Raw genomic sequence first — 23,303 nt, 5'->3', positions numbered from 1 at the left:
GACTGAGACAAAAGCACTGGCTAGATATGCGAGCGAAAAGCTAGTGTGTTTTAAGCCATTATTTGTCTGTTTTTTCCTCCCCAGTTATGTAGAACCCCTAGTTATTAAAGCTGGCTTTTATTTAAGCCCTAAACTCAGCTGTCCTGTAATTATCACACCTCCCAGGGAGTTTGTTCGCGTACGGTCTTGGCTGACACGGGGTCCCATCGCCCTGACGCAGCCAGCTAAGGCTGCTCTCACCGTGGGCCGCTCCCAGCTGCCGTCCAAACCCCCTCTGCGCCGCAGCCCAGGGCCTGGTGAGCACGGAGAGACAAGGCCGCTCTGGGTTTCATTTCCAACACGAAGCACTGTCCCATTGGTTAGCACCAGCCTGCTCTGCACTTTGAGGGTGGGGGACCTAGCAGGTACCAGAAAGGTTGCAAGTACCTTCCCAAAATCTCTAGGCAGTCCTCCTCTGGCTTCCACCCTCCACCCCCAGCCAGCCCCAAGAAGGAGGCGAGCAGAGCGCTGTGCTTTTTGGATTTATTATTTTTTTTAATAAACTTTATTCTATATTACAAATAGGTTTTTTTTGTTTTGTTTTGTTTTTTTTTGTCTTTTTTCTGGACTGCAAAATAGGAATGCCTTATATTTACATACACAGGTATACAATTAATTATAACAAAGTACAGAAGCTTTGCTTTTCCAAGTAACAACGGGAGTCCGATTTAAATAGTATAGACTTTTTATTTCTTCATTTAATTTCTTTTCCTTTCTTGTCTTAGGATCATTTCCAAAGAAAACAAACCAACAACGACAACAACAAAAAATAAAAGAGATCCCAACCTCCTTCCTAATGCAATCGATGTTGATCGAACGTGATAGGTATCGATAGCTCTTTTAGGCCCGTGGTAACACTGCTAGCAAAAGATATGTCTTCACATTGAAGGTGGGAGCTTTAGGCAAACAGGCAGGGAGAGTGAGACAGCTGGGGTCCCACGTGCCCAAGACATGGGCGAGTACCACAAAAGGGGTGGATCTGTTGTCTGAGATGCTCCAGCGGCTTGCTGCAGAGTGAGCAGGCAACGCCATGGTTGAGGGCAGGCTCCCCTAGCACGGTGAGCTCCTGGGGTTCCCCTCCCCGCGATGGCACTGGAACAACAGGAGTGCAACAAAAGACCTGGGAAGAAACTTAAAACAAGGCAAAGTTTCTTCTGCGCCACCTGGGACGCAGCCTGGGGAGGGTGCACACTCACTGGCCCAGCTCACGGGGCCACAAACTTCTCTTTAAAAAGAGAGAGGAAAGAGGGCTGGCTGCACACACAGGTCTAGTTTGCCTCCCCTCAGGCTCCTTGTCTGCCAGCTCCTGGAAGCTGGTCTAGTTTAAGGAAGTTGTATCCTCCCCACGCTGCATAATCCTGCTCCTGGGGCCTGGTATCTGCTAATCCAGTGCAGAGCCCCTTGCAGTAGTGGCCTTAGGGTTGTTGGGGCCCTGGGCAAGAGAGTCGTGTGGGACCCCTTAGAGGCTGAATTTTGATGACCTGTAAGCAAGTGGGACATCTGTTGCAAAATTTCAGGGCCCCCTAAAGCAAAAGAGGTTTTTGTGGCCCTTTCGGGGCTTAATTTTGATGACCTATAAGCAAGTCGGACATTTGTTGCAAAATGTTGAGGCCTCTAAAGTGTGGGACCCTGGGCAGTTGTCCAGTTTGCCCTCCCCTAAGGCCACCAGTGCCCCTTGAATGCAGAGCAAGCAGCGTTTCAGAGGGCTGGGTTTTGACAAGGAGTTGTTGGAGTCCAGAGCAAGGACGAGGATGTCAGTGGGTGCATCTACATACGATGCAAAATGTGCAGTAGTCTAATACCACTGCGTGCTGGGCAAAACCTGTGCTAATACACTACGGTGCAGTAGTATTAGGCGACGGCGCAGTTAGTGTCTGTAAAAACCCACGTGCCAGCGCTGCTGTGCAGTAGCACCCATTACTGAGCATTGATTTAGCACCTGGTTATCTAAATACTAAATTTAATGCGCAGTAATCACGGCACATTAATGAATGTGTAGATGCACCCCGTGTGGTGTAGTTCTCTGGAGCAGATCCACGGGCAGCTCTGGGCTGGAGAGCCCCCGGATACTGCAAGAGCCACTGGACTCCACCTCCACCAGCTGCTTTACATCAGCTGGGGCAGAGGCAGTCTGGCCCCAAGCGTGTGATGTGCCTCCAGCACGGGCCCCTTTCCGCACCCTCCCAATGAGACCCTCGGTTCTCCCCCCCTCACTTGCAACGCATCTGGAGAACAAGCCCAGCTAAGAGGCTAGATATCAAATGCTGACGGTGCAGAGGGGCTGTGACCCCCAATAGACTCCCTGGCAGCAACCGAAGGCTGACAACCCCCTGCACAAATATTATCCTAGAAGGCAAAAGGCAGAAAAATGCTAGCAAGCTCCTATACAGGTACCTTATGGCAGACTCACAGCCTCGTTCCCCAGCCTTTGGCTGCTGGGTGAAATCTCTTGCAGGTGATTTGTTTCCCCAGAAACAAATCCTTGAGGTAAACTCCCCCTTCGTTATTTTTTTCCAAACAGATTAACAGAAAAAGCCAAGGAACAGACGCCGACAAGGAAGGTTGCGCTCGTGACCCTCCAATTACTGTAAGCAGCTTTATCTTCTGTTTTTTCCTCTTTTTTTTTTTTTTTGGTAAGATTTTCTGGGTGTTTTTTCCCCCCGCCCTGCTTTTAAACCATTTTTGCGACATTGTTCCACAAGTTAATGCCTCTCTGATGCCCTCCCTGGGCCCCCCCCCCCCCCCAAAAAACAGTGGCTGAGAGGTCACACCTAGGTTGACCCCAATCACTACACGAACAATAATACGCGGCACTTTGCATTTTCAAAGGACTCTACAGACAACGGTTAACCCTTGTGGCCTCCTCTCAGATGGGGAAACTGAGGCACGGAACCATTACAGGATTGCCCGAGGTCACCCATCGATCATGAGGGCTCCTGGCATGGGGATCTCTGCTGTACCCCCCGAGCTGCTGCCACGGTGAAGCTGGAAAAGCCAGTGCTGAAGAAATGAGGGGAAGCTGAGCCCCCGGAGAATGGCATTCGTGGCACCTAGGGCCAAAGCTGTGGCACTTTCTTGTCCCCCCCCCACTTTTTGCTCCGTCTCCAAGGATATTTCCCTTGTAGCAGTGGTGCTTGGGGGCCATATTCAGCATTTTGTCCTGCATTGCTGGGGAGAGGACCATGGCAACGTGCCCGATGGCAGCTCTGCTTCCGAGAGAGCCGATCCATTTATTTAAAAAAGGAGGAATAACAGGCAAATGGTCCTTAGCTCAGATAAGTAATGGCACTGCTGCTTTCTCTCACGTCCTCCAAATAAGAGTGCAGGGCCTGATCCTACTCCACCTATTAGGGACTAAATGAATCCAGGTGCCCAAGAGTGATCCTCTTCTAACTCGTTCAGGACCCTAAATATCAGTTCCTGCAAAAGGCGGGTGCCTTGGCCTCCTCGTCCTGGCAGCTTTCGGTGACGTGGACTTAAGGCTGAGATGAGCATTGTACAAACCGGTGCGTTGATGGCTGTACACGGTGGACTCGAATACCACTTAGATGCCAAGTCCACCTAGGCCCCTACTAGGGGTAATAGGGTCTGGCCATTAGAGTAGGGCCCGTGATGGTATATAGGTGCCTCGCCCCATTGAGATCAGTGAGGTTTGGGCACATAAGCAGCTTGGAGATTTGGGCCCCAACCTCAAGGTCGCTGCGGGACTCGCTTGGTTTGCAGCAACGCAGACTCATGTAGCGCCGCAGGTTTCAACAGAGCTACCAGCGGCAGGTTTATGCCAACTGAGGGGCTGGGACACGTGGTACTTTTCTCTCTGTCTGTGCAAAACACCTGTCAAATCAGAGGGGCTGCTGGGGGAAGCATGCACATTTATGTAGAAAGCCACCTGCCTGGCTGCTTCAGACGCACACGAACAAGGAGAGCAGGGGTTAGGCTGGATTCACCCCAGCCAGGCCTCAGCGACAGCAGGGCCGTCCTACGGGTGATCTGCGGATACCGTCCGAGCAGGCACAGCTTGACTCCAGCTCTGAGGAAGCTCTGGAGACTGTAAAATGCTGATCTGATAAAAATCAAAGGGATCCTGACACAGTTGCATAGACAGCAGCTAGTAACCCTTAGGTGGCCTGACATGACACTCAGGAAACTTCCTTTCTTTTAACTATGGATGCATTTGCAATTTTCCCCTTAACCTTCTATTCAAATGTCACCCCCGCTAACTCCTCCATCCCCTCATCTCCTACCATCCCCACTATTTTGACCAGCTTGTAGGTTGGGTCCCTTCACTTGGGTCCAGAAGGGACCACCGGATCATCTACTTGACCTTCTGTATAGCAGTGGCTATTAAATTTCACCCAATGCCTGAAGAAGGGCGTTTGTGTCCCGAAGCTTGCAAAGGACTTCTGTCCAACTATTTAGTTGGTCTAATAAAAAATATCACATCTACCCAAAGGATCCTGCCTACCCGGATACCCAAGGCCTGAGCCCAATCTCGTCCTGTTGGCCAGTCGCACCTTTGAGACGTTATCTAGGTGCCTATATTCTCACTGAAATCAATGGGCATGCAGAGGCCTGAATGGCTTTTTGAATCCAGCTCCCCTTTTTTATCTGAAGTCACCAGGCAATGAAGGCCCCAGTCATTGGCTCGGCACCAATCATTTCTACATTGGTCAAACAATCAGGGGTAAATTTAGTTAAAATGCAGCCAGTGGTCTTCCCCATTTACACTTTTTGAATGGCAAAATTCAGCCTCAGTCTGGCACAAAGCCCAGGGCTGCTCCTCTTCTCCACAGCTGAGCAGAGAAACCACCCGAGAAGATCAAATGAGGAAGAGCCATATGGGTCCCACCTGCTTGCCCGGCCCTCTCGCGGTACAAGACTGTTCCCTTCCCCTTCCTCAGACCAACGGCACAGTCCTCACTGACAGCCACTCCCAGCTCCTGTATGAATTTGCATTTCCAGCACGGCCCTGGGCAAACTACTCCACAAGGCCTAGCTCTTCCCTGGAGGCACCGAGGTGAGCGGGATGTGAAGAGATAATCACAGTGGGCAAGATCCTCAGCTGGTGATCACGGGTGTGGCTCCTTTCAGCGGTGCACTGGGAGGGTTCGATACATCTACAGTGGAGGAAGAGGAGGGTGGCTTCAGCCCCAGTGCTGGTGGACCTCCACTGTCTTTTCACCGCTCCATCCATTGCCCAGAAGGACAGATACGGTCTCCCACCATTTACCGAAAAGAAATCCTAAAGTGGCTCACCTTAGGGCAGCACATGTAGCTTAGGTGTGCTTTGCAATGTGGCTGCCCAAGCCCTGCCAGGTAAACCAGGTGCAGACACGTGGGGCTCGCTCTATGGTGAAGTCATAACTTTTAGCTATACCCAAAGGCCCGGTGAAAGGGTTTGGTCTCACATCTATCAGAGGCCCCTTCGTCCAGACCACCCCATTGGTGATGGTGCCATAAACGCCAACAGTCAAGCCTACTCCATAAAACCATGTCATCTAGGAGTGCTGGGAAGGGGAAGCTGTTCATTGACCTCAATGGGCTTTGAAACAAGCCCTCTCTGGATAGCTTGACGCCAGAGTATGATGGGCCAACTCTGGTGGGATGTCCACAGGCAAAGGTACAAGAGGGAGGGAAAGGAAAAGAAAGGCAAAGGAAGGAGGAAAAGACCGCATCTCGGCAGCTGCGAGGCACCTTCTTCCTTCTGTTTGTGCCTCTGTTCTTCATTGTATTTCACATGCACTTAAAAAATTGAATTCACTTAAGTCAGGGCAGGGAGCAAGCCATCTCGGAGGCCTGTGGGGGGCAAGGGGTGGCAAAGTGAGGGCGAAGCAACGGAGGGGAGAACCCACACATTCACTTCACAATGCCAGCCTGTTGTCAAGGCCAAAACAAAAGCAGAAGAAGCTGAGGTATAAAAATAAAGCCGAATGAAAAGAGAGATTTGCTGAAAATCCGAAGTGGGGGAAGATGAGGAGGCAGAGTGGAGCGAGGGAATGGATGGGAGAGAAGGGGATGAGGATGTTCACAATCCCCCGTTTCTGCTAAAACTTTTCTTCGCTCTGAGGTTTTCAAGTCGTTTGCTAGGGGTGGGGGAGATGGAGGGAGGGAGCGTTGAACAAAGCTGTCCCAGCAAATGAAAATTAAAATAACACCCCCACCCCCAACAGCTCTAAACTGAACTAGGCTGAGTCTCAGATTTCCCCTGTGGTGCTTCTTCCCCTCTCTAGCTGTGCAAAATCACACACGTTTCCTCTGAAATCCTCCCGTGCAACGCCCCTCGCCCCCTTCTCATGTGCAAACAAAACCCATCCCCGGCAGCCCCACGAGCTGCCCGCCACTGATTTCCCCTCTGAGCCAGTCTGGGGTTTTTTGTCCTTAGATCCCACCATCCCGCTGAATGAAAATCATGAGAAGAGGGCCCATAATTCTCATTTGTGGCACTTTGTTTGTCAAAACCTTTGGTTTCTTCCATTATTTTTTTTTAACTTTCATGGTTTACGTCTTTAAAAACAAAAAACCCCCCAAAGAAACTAAAAAGCAAACTTAACTGTTCTTGGTTTTTGTTCATTTGTTTTCTTAGCACTGGCTTTCGTGGCACTTTTCCATTCCACTTCCCCAGCTGTGACGGTCTGATCTGGGACACACTCTGACGTTACCAAATGAAGTGTTAAAACCATGACACCAACCCACACCCAATCGGCCCCGACGCCCGGTCCTCTCGGGTGCGCGGAGCCACCTCGAAGGGGCCTGATGCGGCGCTCAGCCGGCCAACCCAACAAAGCAAGCAAAAGGAAAGGAAAGGACACACGCACGCCCACGCCAAAACAATACAGAAAGATCTGGGGTTTAAAAACCAAGACGTGTCCCTTACGCTCTGCCGGCCGGGTGCGAACCTCGCGACCGTCTCCCTACGCCTGTCTGCTCATCGTTCCTTCAACCGCCGCGGCAAGAACTGCCCGTGGGCTCGACTGCTTGGCTGCAGGCAATCAGCTCGAGAACAAACTTTCTCCTGCTCCGTACTCCCGTAAATCCACTAGCGATAGGTGGTCACGCAGAGGTATGTATCGATAGCATGACTAGGACCAGATATGACCACTCCATCATCAAGGACACCCCTCGCAGCCCACAGACCTCCCTTTCCCCTCTGCCCTCCAGTGTGCAGCTAGGCTGCTTCTCCGAGGATGGCGAGAGATGGGCCGAGGGGAGAGGTTGTCTTCCCGTACGGCTCCCGTCCATTCCCACGCGTGGTCTTAGTGAGCGCTATTTGCTTCTCGAGGTGACAGATGCACATTCAGCTCCTGCTTCCAGCCTCGCTCCGTTTTGTGCCAAATTCGAGGTTCTCTGGTTTGGTTCTTGTGCTCTGGGGTCGGCGCCTTGTTGACGGCAAACCCCAAATGGTATTGAAGTAAGCGGTCTGCGGTCGTACGGGAGGGAAAAAAAGAAAGGGGAGAAGGAGGAGACTCTCCTGCTTGGTTAGGTAGGAAGTAGCTCGGTCCTCAGAGAGGCAGCTGTTGTGGAGGAGCTGAGGGCCAGGGGAGTAAATGCCGTCTCCCATCCATCTCTGTGCCGAAATAACAGTGAAGGGATGTAGGGGACGGGAAATGCTTCTGAGGCACCCACTGTGCTTTAAAAATGACCCTGTTGGTGGCGGGTTTGGGATGAGAGGACAGGATGGGAATGGGTCAGGATGGAGAGAGGGTGGCCTAGTGCCGCCAGAAACAGTCACAATCATTTGTGGGCATTCAAAAAAAATGGGAAATCCCACCGTGGTTTTACAAAAGGCTGGGTCGGCATGAGGTCACATCCTCCCGGGAGCAGCCCAAGGGGAAATCGTTCCCTTTCATCCCCGGTCTCCTCATATTTTGCACAAAACAATGCAAAGTCCTGTGGAGATTTCAACCCGGAAACCACACCCCCCCTCCCCCCAAAAAGCCAAGAAAAATATTTGTCCTGGCTCAGAAAACCTTTCCTCTAGCAAAAGCGATATGTTTCCCAGGCCAGCTTGGTGTTTTGCAGCCGGTTCCTCCTTTCTAGCTCGGCATGTGCCTGGAGGCTTTTCCTTCTGGGGTTGTAGTGGAAATGGGCTGCACTGCGCCGTGAGCCATCCGGAGGGGATGGGGAACACCGGCTTAGCGCAATTAGGCAGAGAGCGTTTCATCGCAGTTTTACGGTCAACAGGAAACACAAGGAAAGACCGAGGGGGACACGGGGCTGTTTTAAAAATAATAATAAAACTCTGAAAAGTTAAAGTGGGGGGCAAGGGGCGGTCTCTCCCTCCCCCACCCCTCCAGGCATTGCTATTCACCCGGAGAGTTAGAGTCCCCCGTGCCGCTCCGCGTTGACCCAGGTCCCTGTCGCGTTCCCAGGAGGCCTCAAATCCTTCCCCGTAGGACTGATATCGGGAGATGGAGCTGTAACGGCTCTGCTGGAGGAGGTCCCTGTGTGATCCTGCCCTGCCGGGATCCCCGGAGGCAGGCCCCATCCCAGGAGATGAGACTCCAATAATACTGAGTTTGTTTCCACGTCCGCCCCCGGCTCACGGACCTGGGAGCTCAGTTCAAGCAGCGCGGCAGAGGCAGCCTTCCAGGTTTCCGTCTGGATACGGATGATATGATGGTACTTTTTGGGCAAGGGGAAGCTGTGAACAAGAGAGCTCCACCTGAATGTCTCGGTGCCCCCAGAGATGAGATCCCTCCAACGCCACCACGTCCCTCAAATCCCAAGGCCTTGTGGCTTTGTCCATAGGTTTAGAGAGAGAGAGAGAAAGAGAGCTGATCGGTTGACTCTGCTTACAGCCCAATCAAAACTTGCACTTGGTAAAGAGGATGATCTTGACTGAGGCACGGCTTGGTTTATCCCTCCCAGGGGTTCCCTGGCAGGACAGTTCTCAGCTGTCTATGCTCATGAGGGTTATGACTTGTTCAAGTTTGTAGGCGAGTTTCTGTTTCCCAGCCTGGTCGTCTTGATCGAGGGCTCCGAGGATCTGCCGAAGGGGAGGAACAGAGAGAAGAGAGGGCTTTATCCCTGCCCAGTAGCCCCGACACCCCAGTGGAGGGCCAACCTCTTGGGGGGGAGAAGGGACTTTTCCTTTGCTTAGCTTGTGGTCTCGCAAAAGCAGCTAGCAAAGTGGTGCAGGAGGAGAGCAGGGAGTGGACAGATGGCAGAGCTCAGCAGTATCTCTGTCACCGCCTGCTCTGTTAGGACCAGCTTGGTGGAGGGGGGAGTATTGGCCAAGACGCTAGGGTTTTCCTGTAATCTCTTCCCAAGCTGTCAAGGGAGCTGCAGGCCTGCCTGTCACACAGATGGGGGTCTTGGCATTGTGCCTCCAGCAAAGGGCCAGCCAAATGAAATGCTCCTTGCATCACCCTTCCTGTTACTCTTGAACCACTGCAGCTCTAGAGACACCTCTCTTCCCAGCCAGAGACAGAGAGAAGGGCTGAGCTCTGTCTGGGCACAAGCCCGGGGTGCCTGCTGAGCCAGGGTTTGCTTTTAAGGTAGCTACAAACCCCGGCCTGTGGAGCTGAAATCTGAGCTCTGCTTTTTAAGCCCCTGTGGATGAAGTCGCAGGCTGGTTGCACTCAGACTAGACTAAGGGCACTTACAACACAAGTGTCTGCGCATTAAAGCTCATTAACTCGTGCTAAGTGCCCTCTGCGCGTCTGAAGGTCATGCCACTTCAGGTGAGGTTGAACCCTGGGCTGTGCTACCTGTCTCGCCTTCTCCATGGATGTAAAATGAGCAATATGCAGTCCTCCAGCGTCCCAGAATGCACCGCTCCCAGTTCCCACTTTCCACCCAGTAGGGATTGCTATCAGCTATTGTTGGATGGCTCCACGGAGATAATTGAAGGAATCTGTGGTCCTCTGAGATGTCCATTCAATTTGGAAATGACAATAGCAAGCAGAGGGGCTGATTCCTGCAGCTCTCCTAGCCCCTCTGCACTTTATAATCAAAGACCCCCAATGGGATCACCCAGCCTGGGGCCTGCTGCTGCTTCTTCTCCTTACTGAAGGGGCTCCAGTGCTGGGGCTGCGACCCACAGTCAGCGGGTTGTTAGTCCCAGACTCGGCACCGTACTGGAACCAGTTCAAGACTCCAAGGTGGTGCTGGGGCTGGGACCAACGATCAGTAATCCGTGCATGTTAGAGATCACAGTAGGCATTGCGGTGAGACTTTTAGTAATCTGCACAGCAATGCTTACTATCATCTGATTAAAACGACATCCGAGTGTGCCCTGCCACAAGGTGCTACACAAGGTGAAACTGAGCTGGGTATTTCTTTCTGTCAGGCCAAATTCACTCCTGTGCAGCCAGCCTGCCTTGGAGTTCAGTGGTGTGCAGGCTTCTTTGCAAAGCTGCAAATATAAACCTGCACCGCACGCGCCTTGGCTACAAGAGGCACTTCCTCCAGGAGATGCCAAGACAGAGTCTTTAATGGAGCGGCATTAGGCCTTGACAAGAGCATTATATAGGCCCTGCATGGCATTCCTGCAATGAGGATGGTGCTTTGCAAAGACTTTTCCTGCTAGCCCTTCCCCGCCCTTCCCTCGTGCGGGAGAGGAAGGGATCCCGGTGCCCCTCCTAAGAGGCAGTGAGCCTTTCCAATGGGATTTACTCCCACCATCCTAAGGGAATGTGGTGGGTGTTGGGGAGTGAGCTGTGCAATGACAACCGGCTCTGTCTGGCAAAAGCAGCATCGGGCCATATGGACCTGAAGGACCAAACTGCATGAGACAGGCTGCAGGTTTTGAGCACTGCACCGCCTTGCATGGGAAGAGCTGGGGTGCTGTAGGAGAGGCACAAGCAGACTTTCAGGGGGTGCGGGGGGGCCGCTGCAGCCAGGGCAATTTGTCTCTGTCAAACACCAGCTTCACAGACAAGGCGAGAGCCCCCCCCGCACCTGTCCTGTCCTTGTCTGCCCCTGGGGAACAGGTCCTATCTCCCTGGTCTGCTTCTGCTAATCTTCGGCCGGCGTGCTGGCAGCTGCCAAGTGTCAGTTCGGGGAAGGCTGGTCAGTGCACCCCAGCGGTGAAGTCAGCCAGCTTTAATTAGATCGCACGATTTTCTGCTTGCCTGGTGCAGCTCGCAAGACGCAGCAGCATGGGGAGCCCTCGCCAGCCCCGACCCGGCCAACCGCCCTGGCCCAAATCACCAAAACCAGGACCCGTGCATGCTTGGGGAGCTCCGCTGTCAGAGCTGCAACCAGCGGCCCCTTGTCTCTGTACCCCGTCCTCCAAAGGGACGCTGGCCCCATTAGATGCACTCTCCCAGCAGAGATGAATGGAGCACCCCGTCCTGGGGTCTATAAAGGACAGGAGGGACACAATCAGGGCCCAACTCCACCTTGATGGTCCTCAAGGGATCAGTCGGAAGGGGAAAGAACAGGAAATCAGGCTGTAGGGTGTGGGGGAGGCCAGCACAGCCTCATTCACGCTCTGCCTGTCCCCAGGCATCCTAAAACCACCAGCCCTACATTTGAGAGGAAAGTGCCCAGGGCTGGTGGGTGTCTTGGTAGGCGGCCTGTGACCCCAGACCATCCAGCAATGCTCCTTGCCTCCTGGCATCTCACCTCCTCGCTGTACTTGCCCACGTAGGAGTAGATCTCAGAGAGCGCGCTCATGGTGTTGAACTCATTCATGTGCATGCGGGACTGCTCAGCCAAGTAAGCGTTCATGTCCTGGTCGCTGATCGCCGGCATCTTGGCAATGTCTGAGTAGTACCTGGGGGAGAGAGAGGCACAGCATTTGCTGGTGGAGAAAGAGGGACCTAGGAAAAGCACCCCGACCTCTTAGCTCCTAGTCTTGGCCCCTATCCATTCAGCCAAAGGACTGAAGCTGGCACACGGTGCTCTAAGTTAGCCTTTCACTGCTTGCCCAAGAAGATAGGCCACCCCCTAGCTCCCCAAAATGCTGGGTGTCACGGGCAGATCCTCCAGAGCTTTCACAGTCACCTACACGCTCCCCAGTGAAGCCCAACAGAGCACCAAAGGCGGCCCTGGCATGGCTGAATAAGCACACGCTAGCCAGCCAAGCAGAGGTTGCCAGCCACAACCTAGTGGTATCTCCCTTGCACCTTTCCCTGCCCAAGGATGACCGTGCCCTGCCCCTCACTTCAGTGTGCTCCCTGCTGCCAGGTCTGCAAGAGCTGCCTCGCACTAGCTAGACCTTCCTCATGCCTCGCGCTGGGCAAATGAGAGCTGCCAAGCCAAAAGCAAAAGCTTCTGGAGTCAAATGGTCCCTCAACACGAGCCTGGAGCAGGGCTGTGTTTTCTGTAAGGTGCCCCATCTGCTCTGCCACCCCAACCTGTGCAAAGCAGGCGTCAGAGAAAGGCTCAAGCTCTCACCAAGCCCAAGCAGCCCCCTGCTGCAGACATACCAGCTCTAGCGACCGAACCACATTCATAGGACATTTGCACTTGGGGCACTGGTGTGAGGATGGTGGGGCCCAGGGCCCCGCTGAGGAAGGGGCTGGGTCTTCTCATCATGGCCACGCCGCCCATTCGCCCAGGTAGCTGCCAATGCAACATGCAACTCCTCATGCCAGTGCCACGTCCACTTCACCCACCGCGGGGATGCCTGCCGCCTGCCCCCACACAGATGGCTCACGCCCACACCCTCGCACAATCCCCAGTGTGCCGCTTCCATCAGCATGCCCGTGAACACAATCGCCCTGACAGGCACACTCACAACCCGCAGCGCGCCCGTGTCACCATTCGCAGACTCCCACCCTCTCATCCTCCCCCCCGCGGGCAAGCACTCGAAGCCCCGGCAGCCCTCCCACCTCAACCACCTCTCTGCCCCAGGTCCCCTATCACTACTCGCCCACCCCATCCTCCCCCCATCTCCCCCAGGTGCCAGACCGGCCCGGGGCACACACAGCAGCCCAAGGCTGCTCCAGTGCTTCAGTGCACGCAGCCTAGGCACGGTGAGGAAAGCCTGCTTGCATCCCTCCGGGGTCCACGACTGGACCGGGGAGTCCCAGGGTGGTTACCACTGCACAGGGCTTTGCCTGCCAACCTGTGTTTCTTTAAGGAAGTTGCTTTCTTTCCCCATGTCCTTCCTCCCCCTGGGCACGACAGGTCTTGGAGGACAAGGTTTGCAGAAGGTAATCAGTCACTGTCACTTGCAGCTGTGCTCCACTGTCAACTGGTTAATTAGACACCATCATTTACATTTTTAATTTCTGCAATTTGACATTTTGTGTACAAAAAAAAAAAAAGGGCAAAAAAAAAAAAAAAGCCCTAGTGCCGGCACGCGCCACAATTTTATAATTAGGAGGCAGAAAGGACGAGGAGCCAAAATAGCTGACAGGTGTCCTGTAAACAGCACCAAGCCACCTGCAGAGCCAGGGGCTGCTTCCATGGCACCGAACTCGGATGCCGAAGTACAGTATAATGAGCATCCTTCGACCAGGAAGCCAGGAAGCACTCGCTGTGACAGGGGAGGGGAAGGCCCCAAAACCAGGCCCTGCCATTTGAGGACGAGGTGCGGGGAAGTGGCCACCAGCTGTAGAAGAAGCTCGGGCATCGCCTGCCTGCTCCAGGTGACTCCTGCTTGTCTACCCATATCCTGCTCTGCAGCGGTGGACGGGCCAAAGCTACTCCCCCATTGTGCAGACAACCAGCGAAGTCCAGTGCATCGCTTACAACATCCCCTGCCTTTTAGCTCCACCTAGAGCAGGGCAACCAGCTTGAGACCGCTGGGGACTGGGACAACAATAATGTTGGTGGGCCTGCCTAAGAGGGCACCCAATTGATGTCAGTGCTGGCTGGTGCTCCCTGGCAAAAGCTAGTGTGGACAACTCAAGCCTCTGGACTCAGGCTCATGCCCTACCTGTTGCTGCTTAAGAAGAAAGTGGTCTCGGCTTGGTGTTTGCAACCTGCCTGGCTCCGGAGTTGGAGATCACTGAGGCCCATTGAAGGGAGGGAGTTGTCTGGGGTTAAACATCCTGTAACCTCACCAGGAACTGGTGCTGCAAGATCAGCCTCGGGATCAAAACCCCTGCTCCCCATCACGTCTGCTCACACTCTACGAAGTCCTCATAGCCAAGTGGGCTCAGCTGAACGTGGTGGGGCCTCTGCTACTTCTGCAGGGTTGCTTGTGTATCACTTACAGCAAAAAACTGGAGGGGGACACGGCGGCATCACTAATGGCTCTACTGGAGCATCACTCCATGCTCCTCTGAGCTCAGGGTTACAGCCCAAGTGCTCGGCTGGCTAATAAATGAATGAGGAACTTGGCAGATGGAGGGAACCACGTCTGAGCCCAATGGTAAGAGATGGGGGGGGTGGGCATTGGACCCTGCGCTGTGATGAAAAATCATTGATTTATGGGACTAACGAGGAGGTTGCAGGGAAGAGCTCTGCTCTGCCTACATATCCCATGGGCACCCTCCTGCCGACAGGTGGGAGAGAGCATAGGACAGCATCACCTGAACGACAGGGAAAGCCTGGCATTGCAGACCAGCCTGAATCTCCTCCCATCAGCCATGGGGTCAGGAAGAGCAGCTGGTGACCTGCATGCAGCCCCAGGCCCCTTGCCCCTCACCCACCAGCGAGAGGTGGTGCATGAGAAATACAGGTCATGCACACATGCCGGCCTCTCTTCCTCGCACCAGTGGACCATGGCTCTCATGGTGGTTTGGGTCCCTAACTCGTGACAGCCGGGAGCTCCACACAGGCCAGGGGCTGCTTTCCTGGGGATGGGTGGACTTGAAGATAAAGAGAGCCCTGGCACTGCTTATGTCAGGCGGTGGAGCTCAGCTGCCAGCGTGGGGCCACAACCCCTGCAGGGGTGAGGTGTGCTTCGCCACCCACCTGAACGGGCAGGAGCCCTGCATAGGCTGTGGCATGGGCAGCCTGCTCCACGGGTCGGGGATGGAGAGAGACAGAGAGAGATGGGGACTGTGGCCATACTGGGACGCACCAGAGCCGCGGTTTCTGCCCTGCCCATGAGACTGCAGCTGGGTCACCCAGGACTCTGACTCTTACCCTGACCCGTCTGTGCACCGCAAACCCAGGGGCCATGCCTGCGGGGAGGCAGCTTATGCTCATGGGCCCGTGTCCTGGCTTTGCTGCCGACAGCGGCAAAGAGGGGGACAGTTTCTTGACTTGGTGGTGGTGGATTTTGAGAAGTGGGACCTGGACCCATTCTGAACTGGGACGGGGCTTCACCCTGAGAAGCGGGCATGGTATTGGCATGAGCATGGGATGGCATCACCGCTCCTGGCAGGAGGGTGCCTGTGGGATATGTAGGCAGAGCAGGGCTCCTCCCTGCAACCTCCTCATTAGTCCCATATAAATCAATGCTTTTTCATCGCACTGCGGGCTCCCAGTCCAGAACGGAAGAGCCAGCAGCTGGGAGCTGAACCCCGCCTGGCCTCAGCAACCTCTGTGCCCTGTTTCCCCAGACTGGGGGGGTACCTAGCAAAGCACGTGCCAGGCCTCCCCGTGGCGCCAGTGAACGGGGGCTCAGGAGGATGCTGCGAGCTCCAGCCTGTTGTGTGTCACGTCCTTGCCCATGCTGCCGCCTCCCGCTGCATCTGCTTTGCTCTGCATCGGCGCCGAGGTGCTCTGCAGAGCTGGGTGACAGCCCAACAGCGGTGGCACTTGTGTGGCACTCCAGATAGGACCTCAAGTGCCTGGGATGGCTTGACAGTTCAATTTGCAGCGAGCCGGCTCCCAGAGCCTGCCAGGAGTGTGAGGCTCTCAGTCTGAGCATCCTCTGCTGTTGTAGACCCGTCACCGCTGCGGGAAGGTGGGGACGCCAGCGATAGCTGGCAGGGGAGGAGGAAGAGAGGACTTCTCTGAGCTCTCTGGCTCTTCCCACCTGACTGATTTGCCTTCCTCTCTCATCAGTGACCACAGCGGTGGTGTGCAACGGCTAGCTCGGTCCTCCAGTGTATGCCTGGACACTTCCCCAGCCCTCTACTCCTGCCTGTCACTCTCTGGGTTATTCCCCCTTTACAAACCTCCTCCTCCTGCCTGCCAGCACCTTGCCCATAAGTGGAAATGGCCCCTTGAGGGCTTCGCAGCTCACATTCTCAGGCTAATATTTCACTGGATTTCGGCTTGGTTTTAGCTTATTCTGCTAATTCGGTGCTCTGCCCCCACACACGCCAGTGGCCAGTACCGTCCACTTCAGTGGACAACGGTGGAGCCTGGAGGTGTTCCTGCTCTTTGTTCAGTGATGATGGGGGCAAGGGAGGAGACTCGGGACGTCTCCCCCGGACCACTCTCTCCTGGTCCTGGTCAAAGCAGACTGTGTTGTGGAAATGGCTATGTCCTCAAGAGGGACGGCCTGAGTCTGCTGGGCTGATACTTGTGACCCCTTATCAGGCTGTGTGCAGGAAGGCCCTCGCCTCACAGCTTTCAGTGGCATGGGGCATGGGCAGGCAGAGACTTGAAGCTCCCCCCGTAGTCAAACCACAGCTGGAGATGCTCCTGTGCATGGCTTTCAGCCTCAGCATTTTGGTGCGGTGCCGTGACCTGGTGTCTCCACGTGTCAGCATGAAGCGCCCGAATCTGCAGGGAGGCCCGGACTTTATCACATCCAAAATGTGGCTCTTCTGTTGGCCTGCAGACCCACGAACAGCCTGTGCCAGGGGTCCAGCGTGGGTGGCCACACGGCTGTCTTGGAAGCACTGCCCATGAAACATCTGTCCCTTCGGCTCCCTTAGGCCTGGAGACAGCCTGGGCCGTGGCCAGCACGTGCGCCCTGGGGTAATACACTATAGCTGGGGGAGTGGATCCACTATCCTTGAGTAAACCTTTGAAAAGAATTATTAAGGATCACATTTGTGGGAGTTAGTAGGAAAAATAACCAGCACGGCTTCATAGCAGGTAGATCCTGCCTGACTAACCTTATTTCTTTTTACAGCCAGGTCACAAAAATGCTTAGATGCAGGAGCTGAGCTAGATGCCATCTACTTGGATTTTAAAAAGGCCTTTGATACAGTGTCACATCCCATTCTTACAAATAAATTAAGCGGTTGTGACGTAGACGCTTACACACTCAGGTGGGGTTGCACCCAGAGGGTGGTGGCGGATGGGTTGTTTTTGACCTGGACAAGTGTGGGCGGTGGAGTCCCCCAAGGTTTGGTCCTTGGACCAGTGCTGTTCAGTATCTCCATCAGTGACTTGGATGAGGGCGTGGAAAGCGCTCTGTCCAAATTCGCAGGTGATACCAGATTAAGGGGAGAAGTAAACACACTGGAGGGCAGGGAGCCGATTCAGGCGGATTTGGACAGGTTGGGAATGTGGGCTGAACAGAATGGGATGCAGGTTAACGAAGATAAGTGCAAAGCGCTGCATCCCGGGAGAAGGAATCGCCAACACACCTACAGACTGGGAGGTGACTTTCTCAGCAGCACAGCAGCGGAAAGAGATCTCGGAGTCATAGTGGACTCCAAAACAAAATCTATTTTAACAAAGTGCCTTCAATGTACCAAGCACTGAGGATTTTCCAAACTGCTTGGTCTGCCAGCGTCCCACCTCCCAATATCGCCTCCAGAGCACCCCAGCCGTGACTTTCACCCTTTGTGGGTCCCTCCTTAGCCCACCCCAGTTTAAAGACATCTGAGCAGTGAGCTCGTAACAGGACTCTGACCGGAGAAACCACAGGCAGGCATGGCCTGGCAAACCACAACCTTTCACACCCTCTGACTTGGCAGCTGCCTCAGTTTCCACTGCTCAGCCATGCAAAGCCGCCTCTGTGCCTTTCCACAGCTAATGGGCTGCTTGGAGGCCTCGTCTAGGTCCTGAAGCAGGATCCTTCACACTAGGCAAGGCCGTACCCATCTCATCCATTGAGCTGGATGCAGTGGGCAAGCTCAGGCTCACACAAAAGGATGCCATGGGGATGCCCCAGGTCACCTTCTCACCTCCTGGGCAAGCGTCCTACCCTCCGGCCTGCTGGGGATGCGTTTTTCATGGCATGCCCAGAGGGGCTGCAGATTGCAACCAGAGATGTCCAGAGAGTCCAAATTCTGCCTCTCTCCCCTGTCCCGTTACCCAGGATCCCTCTGCTTGGGTACCCCGTGCACTGAGAAGGCATAAGTGGCTCAGCTTGGGGTGCTGGTCATTGCAGAGCTCACATCCCCTAAGGATCTGAGAAGAACCAGAGGAAATGTTGGTATCGCGATATGGCCCCAAACACCTCCCTATCACCTCAGCAAGGCTTCAGTGGAAGAAGGGGTGGCTGCACACAGCTGCCCCCTCGCCGGCAGAGTACTTTAGCCAAGCTTGAACACCCCTCAGCTCTCTCTCCCTCCAAAGAGCAGTTTATGTTTGTGTTAGGAGATGACAGCGAGGAGAAATCCCATCTCTTTGCTCTCGCCAGGGGCAGGGGAGATGCATGGTGCATCGGGCACCAAGAAGAGGCATTGCCTGCAGAAGGGGAGCCGTCCCGTGAGGCTGAGGAGTTATGGCAGGGCCTGAACCTGGGCACTCATTAACTCATCAAAGGAGACAAGCACAGCCCAGCTGCCAACGCCTCCTCCATGGCCCCACGATCTTCCCAAGCAGCCTGGGCTTGCTCCGTCATGGAGCTAATTACCGCGCAAAGGCTTTTTTCCCCGTTGTTGTTGTTGCCGCCGCTGGTTGGGGACTGCGCTCATTAATAATCAGCTTAGTATATGAAAAGCTTGTAACGAATCCATGTGCTGCAGACGGCCGCTGCAATTACAGAAATGACATAATTAGGGTTATGCAACAGCAGGCGGCGCTTGGCCCGCTGGAGAAGGGAGAGGCAGGCCAAAGGGATTTGGCCTCTCAGAGGCTGGCATGCCCGGGGGCAGCTGGGCAAGAACCTGGCAGCAGATACCGTGGAGGTCTAGGGACATGGTGCTGGTTCACCTGTTGAATCCCAGGGGTCATTTTACTTTTCTTGTGGGCGGCAAAGCTGCTTGAGGGTGCAGACAAATGAACCACTTACCACTTGTGGGAAGGGAGCAGGACGTTACTGCAAAGCAGCTGCTCTGTCACTATTTCCCCACATGCATCCTCTTGCCCTGCTGTAGATGAAGGCTACCCTGTACCAGCTCCCTGTCTTCGACTTGCTCAGTGGAAGCTCTTTGCCACTTAATGGGTTTGATGACTGAGAGAGCTCAGGTTCGAGCCCAAATACCGGCTTTTAACTGGTGCATAAAGTGTTAGACCTGACTGTCTATAAGCCAAGTCAACAGCCTGACTCTGATGTCGAGCAAGTCCCTACACATCACGCAGAGAAGTGATAATCGAGGTGTGAAATGCCAGCCTCTTGGCCTTGATTTTTTTAGCGCTGTTCCCTGCTTCTTACCGTCTCAGGAGGAATGATGGGGAAGAGGCAGGGAGCCTCTTCATCCAGTGCTGGTGCCAAGGGCAGAAGCAAGGAAGGAGCATGAAGTTACCCATATACTGCAGGCCGTGTATGGTACCTGCAGCAACAGGCAAATGCCCCCACTTCAGGGCCCTCTTGCACTCCCCCTCTTCACTGGGCTGCCTACCATGCTCCCCTTCTCCGTCCCCTCCCACCTCCACATCCCTCTTCCACCACCCCTCTATCAGCCCCATGCTCGGTGAGCCTGGGCTTCCCATCCTACCCGAGGGCCGGAGGAAGTGAGCATCTACACAGGGGAAGCCCCGGGGCCAATGAGGGATCTGGCCCAGTCAACAGCCCAGGGACCCTGCACCCTCCACCACCACCCACCGAACTGATTCATCCAGGAGATTCATTTTAAGCATCTCCGGCTCTTTGTGCCTCAGCTACACCTGGGGCGAGAGCATGAATGCATCCCGGTGGGCGACCGGCTGTAATAGGCAGGCCCTGTTTTACTAACACAGCTCTCAGCTAACGAATACGTCACCTGAATTACACGAGGTTCAGCTGCAGGCAACATAGTGACGTGGGGCCGCGCCGTAGGCTAGGACTCAGGTGATGCAGGTGCCCTTCCCAGCCCTGGCTGCCCAATTGCTTGACCTTAGTCAAGTGCATCCTCCTAGTGGGCTTCTGCTTCCCCATCTGTGCCAATGGAGATGACATCCTGATCTCCTTTATTTGCCGCTCCAAGAGCTACCAAAGAACAGCCCTCAAGAAGAACAGGTCGTGCTGAGCATCTCTTTTGCCAAGCCCCCCTAGCCCCTACCAAGCTGTGACATTTTGAGCCCTCTCTCTGCCAGGAAAAGGGTTAGGGACTCAACTTGGTTTCAAGTAGAAGTGTTTGAAGGGCAAGCTGAAGCCTCCCACAGGCATTTAACGCTCTCCTTTACGCTCCTCGGAGCTGCCATGCAACCCTGATGCTACCATTTAAAATCTCAGTGGTTCATAAAACTTTTGTCTCTGCAATGAGTTATCTTTGCTGTGCTTGGTCAAAGGACCCTCCAAGCCTAGATGGCCCATTAGGTGCTTGTGAAGGGTTTTCCAGTGTCTGTAGCCAACAGCACACAAAGGAGCAACACACTTAGCAGCACATCCAGCCAGGTTGGCGTCTCATGCTGAATTGACCAAGGACACATTTACAGTTGGGATGACTGGGGACAACCTTGGCTACGTGCCTGGAGGAAGTCTCCAACTCACTCACCTAGATTTGTAGTGAGAGACTCTGCCATTTGGTGCCATTGAACCAGCCCAGTTCCTCTCTGCTTTTTCCTTTCTCTCTAATTCGGTTACAAAGCAGCCAGGAAACATTAGCAAGCTCAACAATCGAGTGTTATCACTTCACCGAGTGTGTCTTTTCCAGTGCTTAATCAACCTCGTGGTTAAAAAGTTCTTCCTAATATCCAACCTAAACTTTCCCTAGTTGCAGTTTAAGCCCATTACTTTATGCTCTAGCCCCTGTGGACTGAAAGAACAGCCTCTATAACAAGCCTTCACGTATTATCTGAAGACTGTTATCAGATCAGCCCCCCTGGACTTTCTTTTCCAGGCTATATAATCCTTGTTCCAAGTCATGTTTCCTAGCCCTCCTTTGCGTTGTTCTCCACTGCTCTCTTTCCAATTTCTCCATGGTTTTTTTTTGAAGTGCAGTGTCCAAAACTGGACATAGCACTGCAGACGAGACCTCACCTGCGCTGAGCACAGTAGAAGAATCACTTCTATTGACTTACATGCAATACTCCTGTTACTGCATCCCTATTGGCTTTTTTTTTTTGCAACAAAAGCATACTGCTGACTCAGAAAAACATAAGAAATGCCAAAATGGGACAGATCACAACTTCACCTAGCCTAGTATCCTGTACCTCTCACTGGCAGATTGCCGTGCCAAGAGAAAGAGTATTTAAGTAGGAACTAGCCAGACAGATCTGTCTCCTGCCCCTCTCCCTCACACAGACCCAGCATTCAGAGACTCATAGAAGCATTTTTCCCAGACCCTCACAAATTTTGACACACCTATTCCCAACTAGGACAGTTTGACAGGGGAAGTGGGTTTCCAACACATACGCCCAGTTCCGGTTTTTGCTCCATGCTGGCTACTACACAACAGCTGGAGGCCCTCAAGTCCAAGTGCCCACCTCTGCACTCCCAAGTGCCCATCTCTGCACCCCCCAGTATCTTAAATGCTAGTGCAATAGGGAAACAAACACCGCCTTTTGCTCTTTGATGACACTGCCCCTTCCAGCACCCTGTCTTCTGGTCTTCGTGCCAGGTTTTCTGCAAGGAAACCACTTACTGATTGCGCAGAATGCAATTAAACTGTGTTAATGAAGTTCAAACAAATGTGATCATACATTTGGCAGCATGGAGGGAAATGAAAGGTCAGCCGTGGCCCTTTGTCATGTTTCCACAGTGCTAGCGAATGCTAACAAGCTGGTCCCAATTAAAACAAGCTCCACTTAGTGCTCAGGGGTTTCGTCGAGTGCTCCTGAATCCCCAGCCTTTCCAGAGAAGAAATGATCCTGATCTCAGCTACACCTGTGTAAATACAGGGACATCCCAGGAAAGCTAATGGAATTGAACCCATGAAGGCCATGAAAAATGGGTGCTGAGCCTGTTAGTCTAGCAAGGCAGTTTGATGCAAATGGAAACAGACACCACGTTCCCTGGCTCCTTCTCCTATCCTGGCTTTATTTTCTGAATAGGAGATGTCCAATCAAGCTTTGGCTGGTTCTAGCTCCTTTTCCCCCCTCTGTATACACACAGAGGTGGAGCAAAATCTGAATCCAGAGCTCAAGTTGGTTGAGTTTCAGGACCCTGCTTTCTTCTCTCAGTCCTGAAGTACCACAGACAGTTTAAACCAAGCTACCCATGGACTTGAACAATGAAGTGGCCCCATGGCCAATCTAAATCTGCTTTTATTCCTTCCCCTCCTGGGTGCCCAGTGCCAAACTCTTCTAGAAAGCAGTGTCTTTGGATGCTCTTACATGCCAGACACCTGCTTTCACCCATTGCCAGCTGCTCTGTATCTGACCTTGCTTTGAGGTCTTGGAGCAGTGGTCCATAGCCCACCAGAGAAGCCAGTCGCTGCAAGCAGGTGGCTGGGAGTACTGGTGTTTTCTGAATGGTCTAACCACGTTAGCATGCACATAGACTCACATTAAGACAGGCACTTTGCTTTTCTCCAGGGCGTCACCCAGCAGTAGCACTCCCTTCCCCACAGCCCGACTGCTCTTATGCAGGACACTTCATCTACTTTGAGGTACCATCTGACTGATGTCTTGAAAAATGCAGCAACTCCCTGGCTGTCACTTGTCTAATCCTGGCTCCTGCTTAGTCTCTAAAAAACGAACTGTCTTGACCATTTCTCCCTCTGGCTGATACTGTCCTTTGTCAACTGGAATAGCTCCTAGTCCTCCTGGATGTCAAAGATTAGCACAGAATTCATTAGGAACTAAGTCCAACCCAGCCTGTCTCCTGTTCACCCTTAATGCACCATTATCCTTGCAGCCTGCCACGTCCTCAAAGGCAGATGCAACAACCTCCTTCAGTTCAGGTGCACGGTGCCGCTCGCTTACAGTGCCGAACCAAGAAGGCAATCTCCTTGCGTGTTCACAAAACCTGCAAGCTACCTAGGGCTTCAACCACTGCAGCAGCAAAAAACCATTCGAAGTTCTGAGATAGCATTAAAAAATAAATACATTTCAGGATCTCCCTGGCCTGGCTGAGATAAAAGCCATTGATGTTCACGAGCAGTGGGAGGCTTCATGCATCTGATTTATGAAAGCAAAACCATCCAGTTGTTCTGGGAAGGTTTCCAAGAAATAGTGGCACTTATTGCTAAGGATCATCTTTCTGTACAAGTCAGCCTCCCATGGTATGAAAGTGATAGCAATGCTGGTTAAAGCTTGGG

The 23,303-nt window shown here is 53.4% G+C and overlaps 1 protein-coding gene across 1 annotated transcript in view; it reads right to left on the bottom strand.

Annotated features, from left to right (window-relative positions):
• Window positions 1–519: 519 nt before the first annotated feature.
• PLXNA4 (plexin A4) overlaps window positions 520–23,303 on the bottom strand; it is a 533,592-nt gene continuing 510,808 nt past the window's right edge. Inside the window, exons 31-32 of the mRNA XM_090041550.1 lie at window positions 11,611–11,761; window positions 520–9,025 (exon numbers count right to left, since the gene is read on the bottom strand). Coding sequence (XP_089897676.1) covers window positions 8,930–9,025; window positions 11,611–11,761 — 247 coding nt within the window. The 3' untranslated portion in view covers window positions 520–8,929. The remainder of the gene's footprint in view (window positions 9,026–11,610; window positions 11,762–23,303) is intronic.

The sequence above is a fragment of the Crocodylus siamensis genome, chromosome 4 (genome assembly GCF_052110815.1).
Source record: "Crocodylus siamensis isolate JL-2025a chromosome 4, ASM5211081v1, whole genome shotgun sequence".
Classification (NCBI taxonomy): Eukaryota; Metazoa; Chordata; order Crocodylia; family Crocodylidae; genus Crocodylus; species Crocodylus siamensis.
This window is presented reverse-complemented; position numbering and strand designations above follow the sequence as displayed.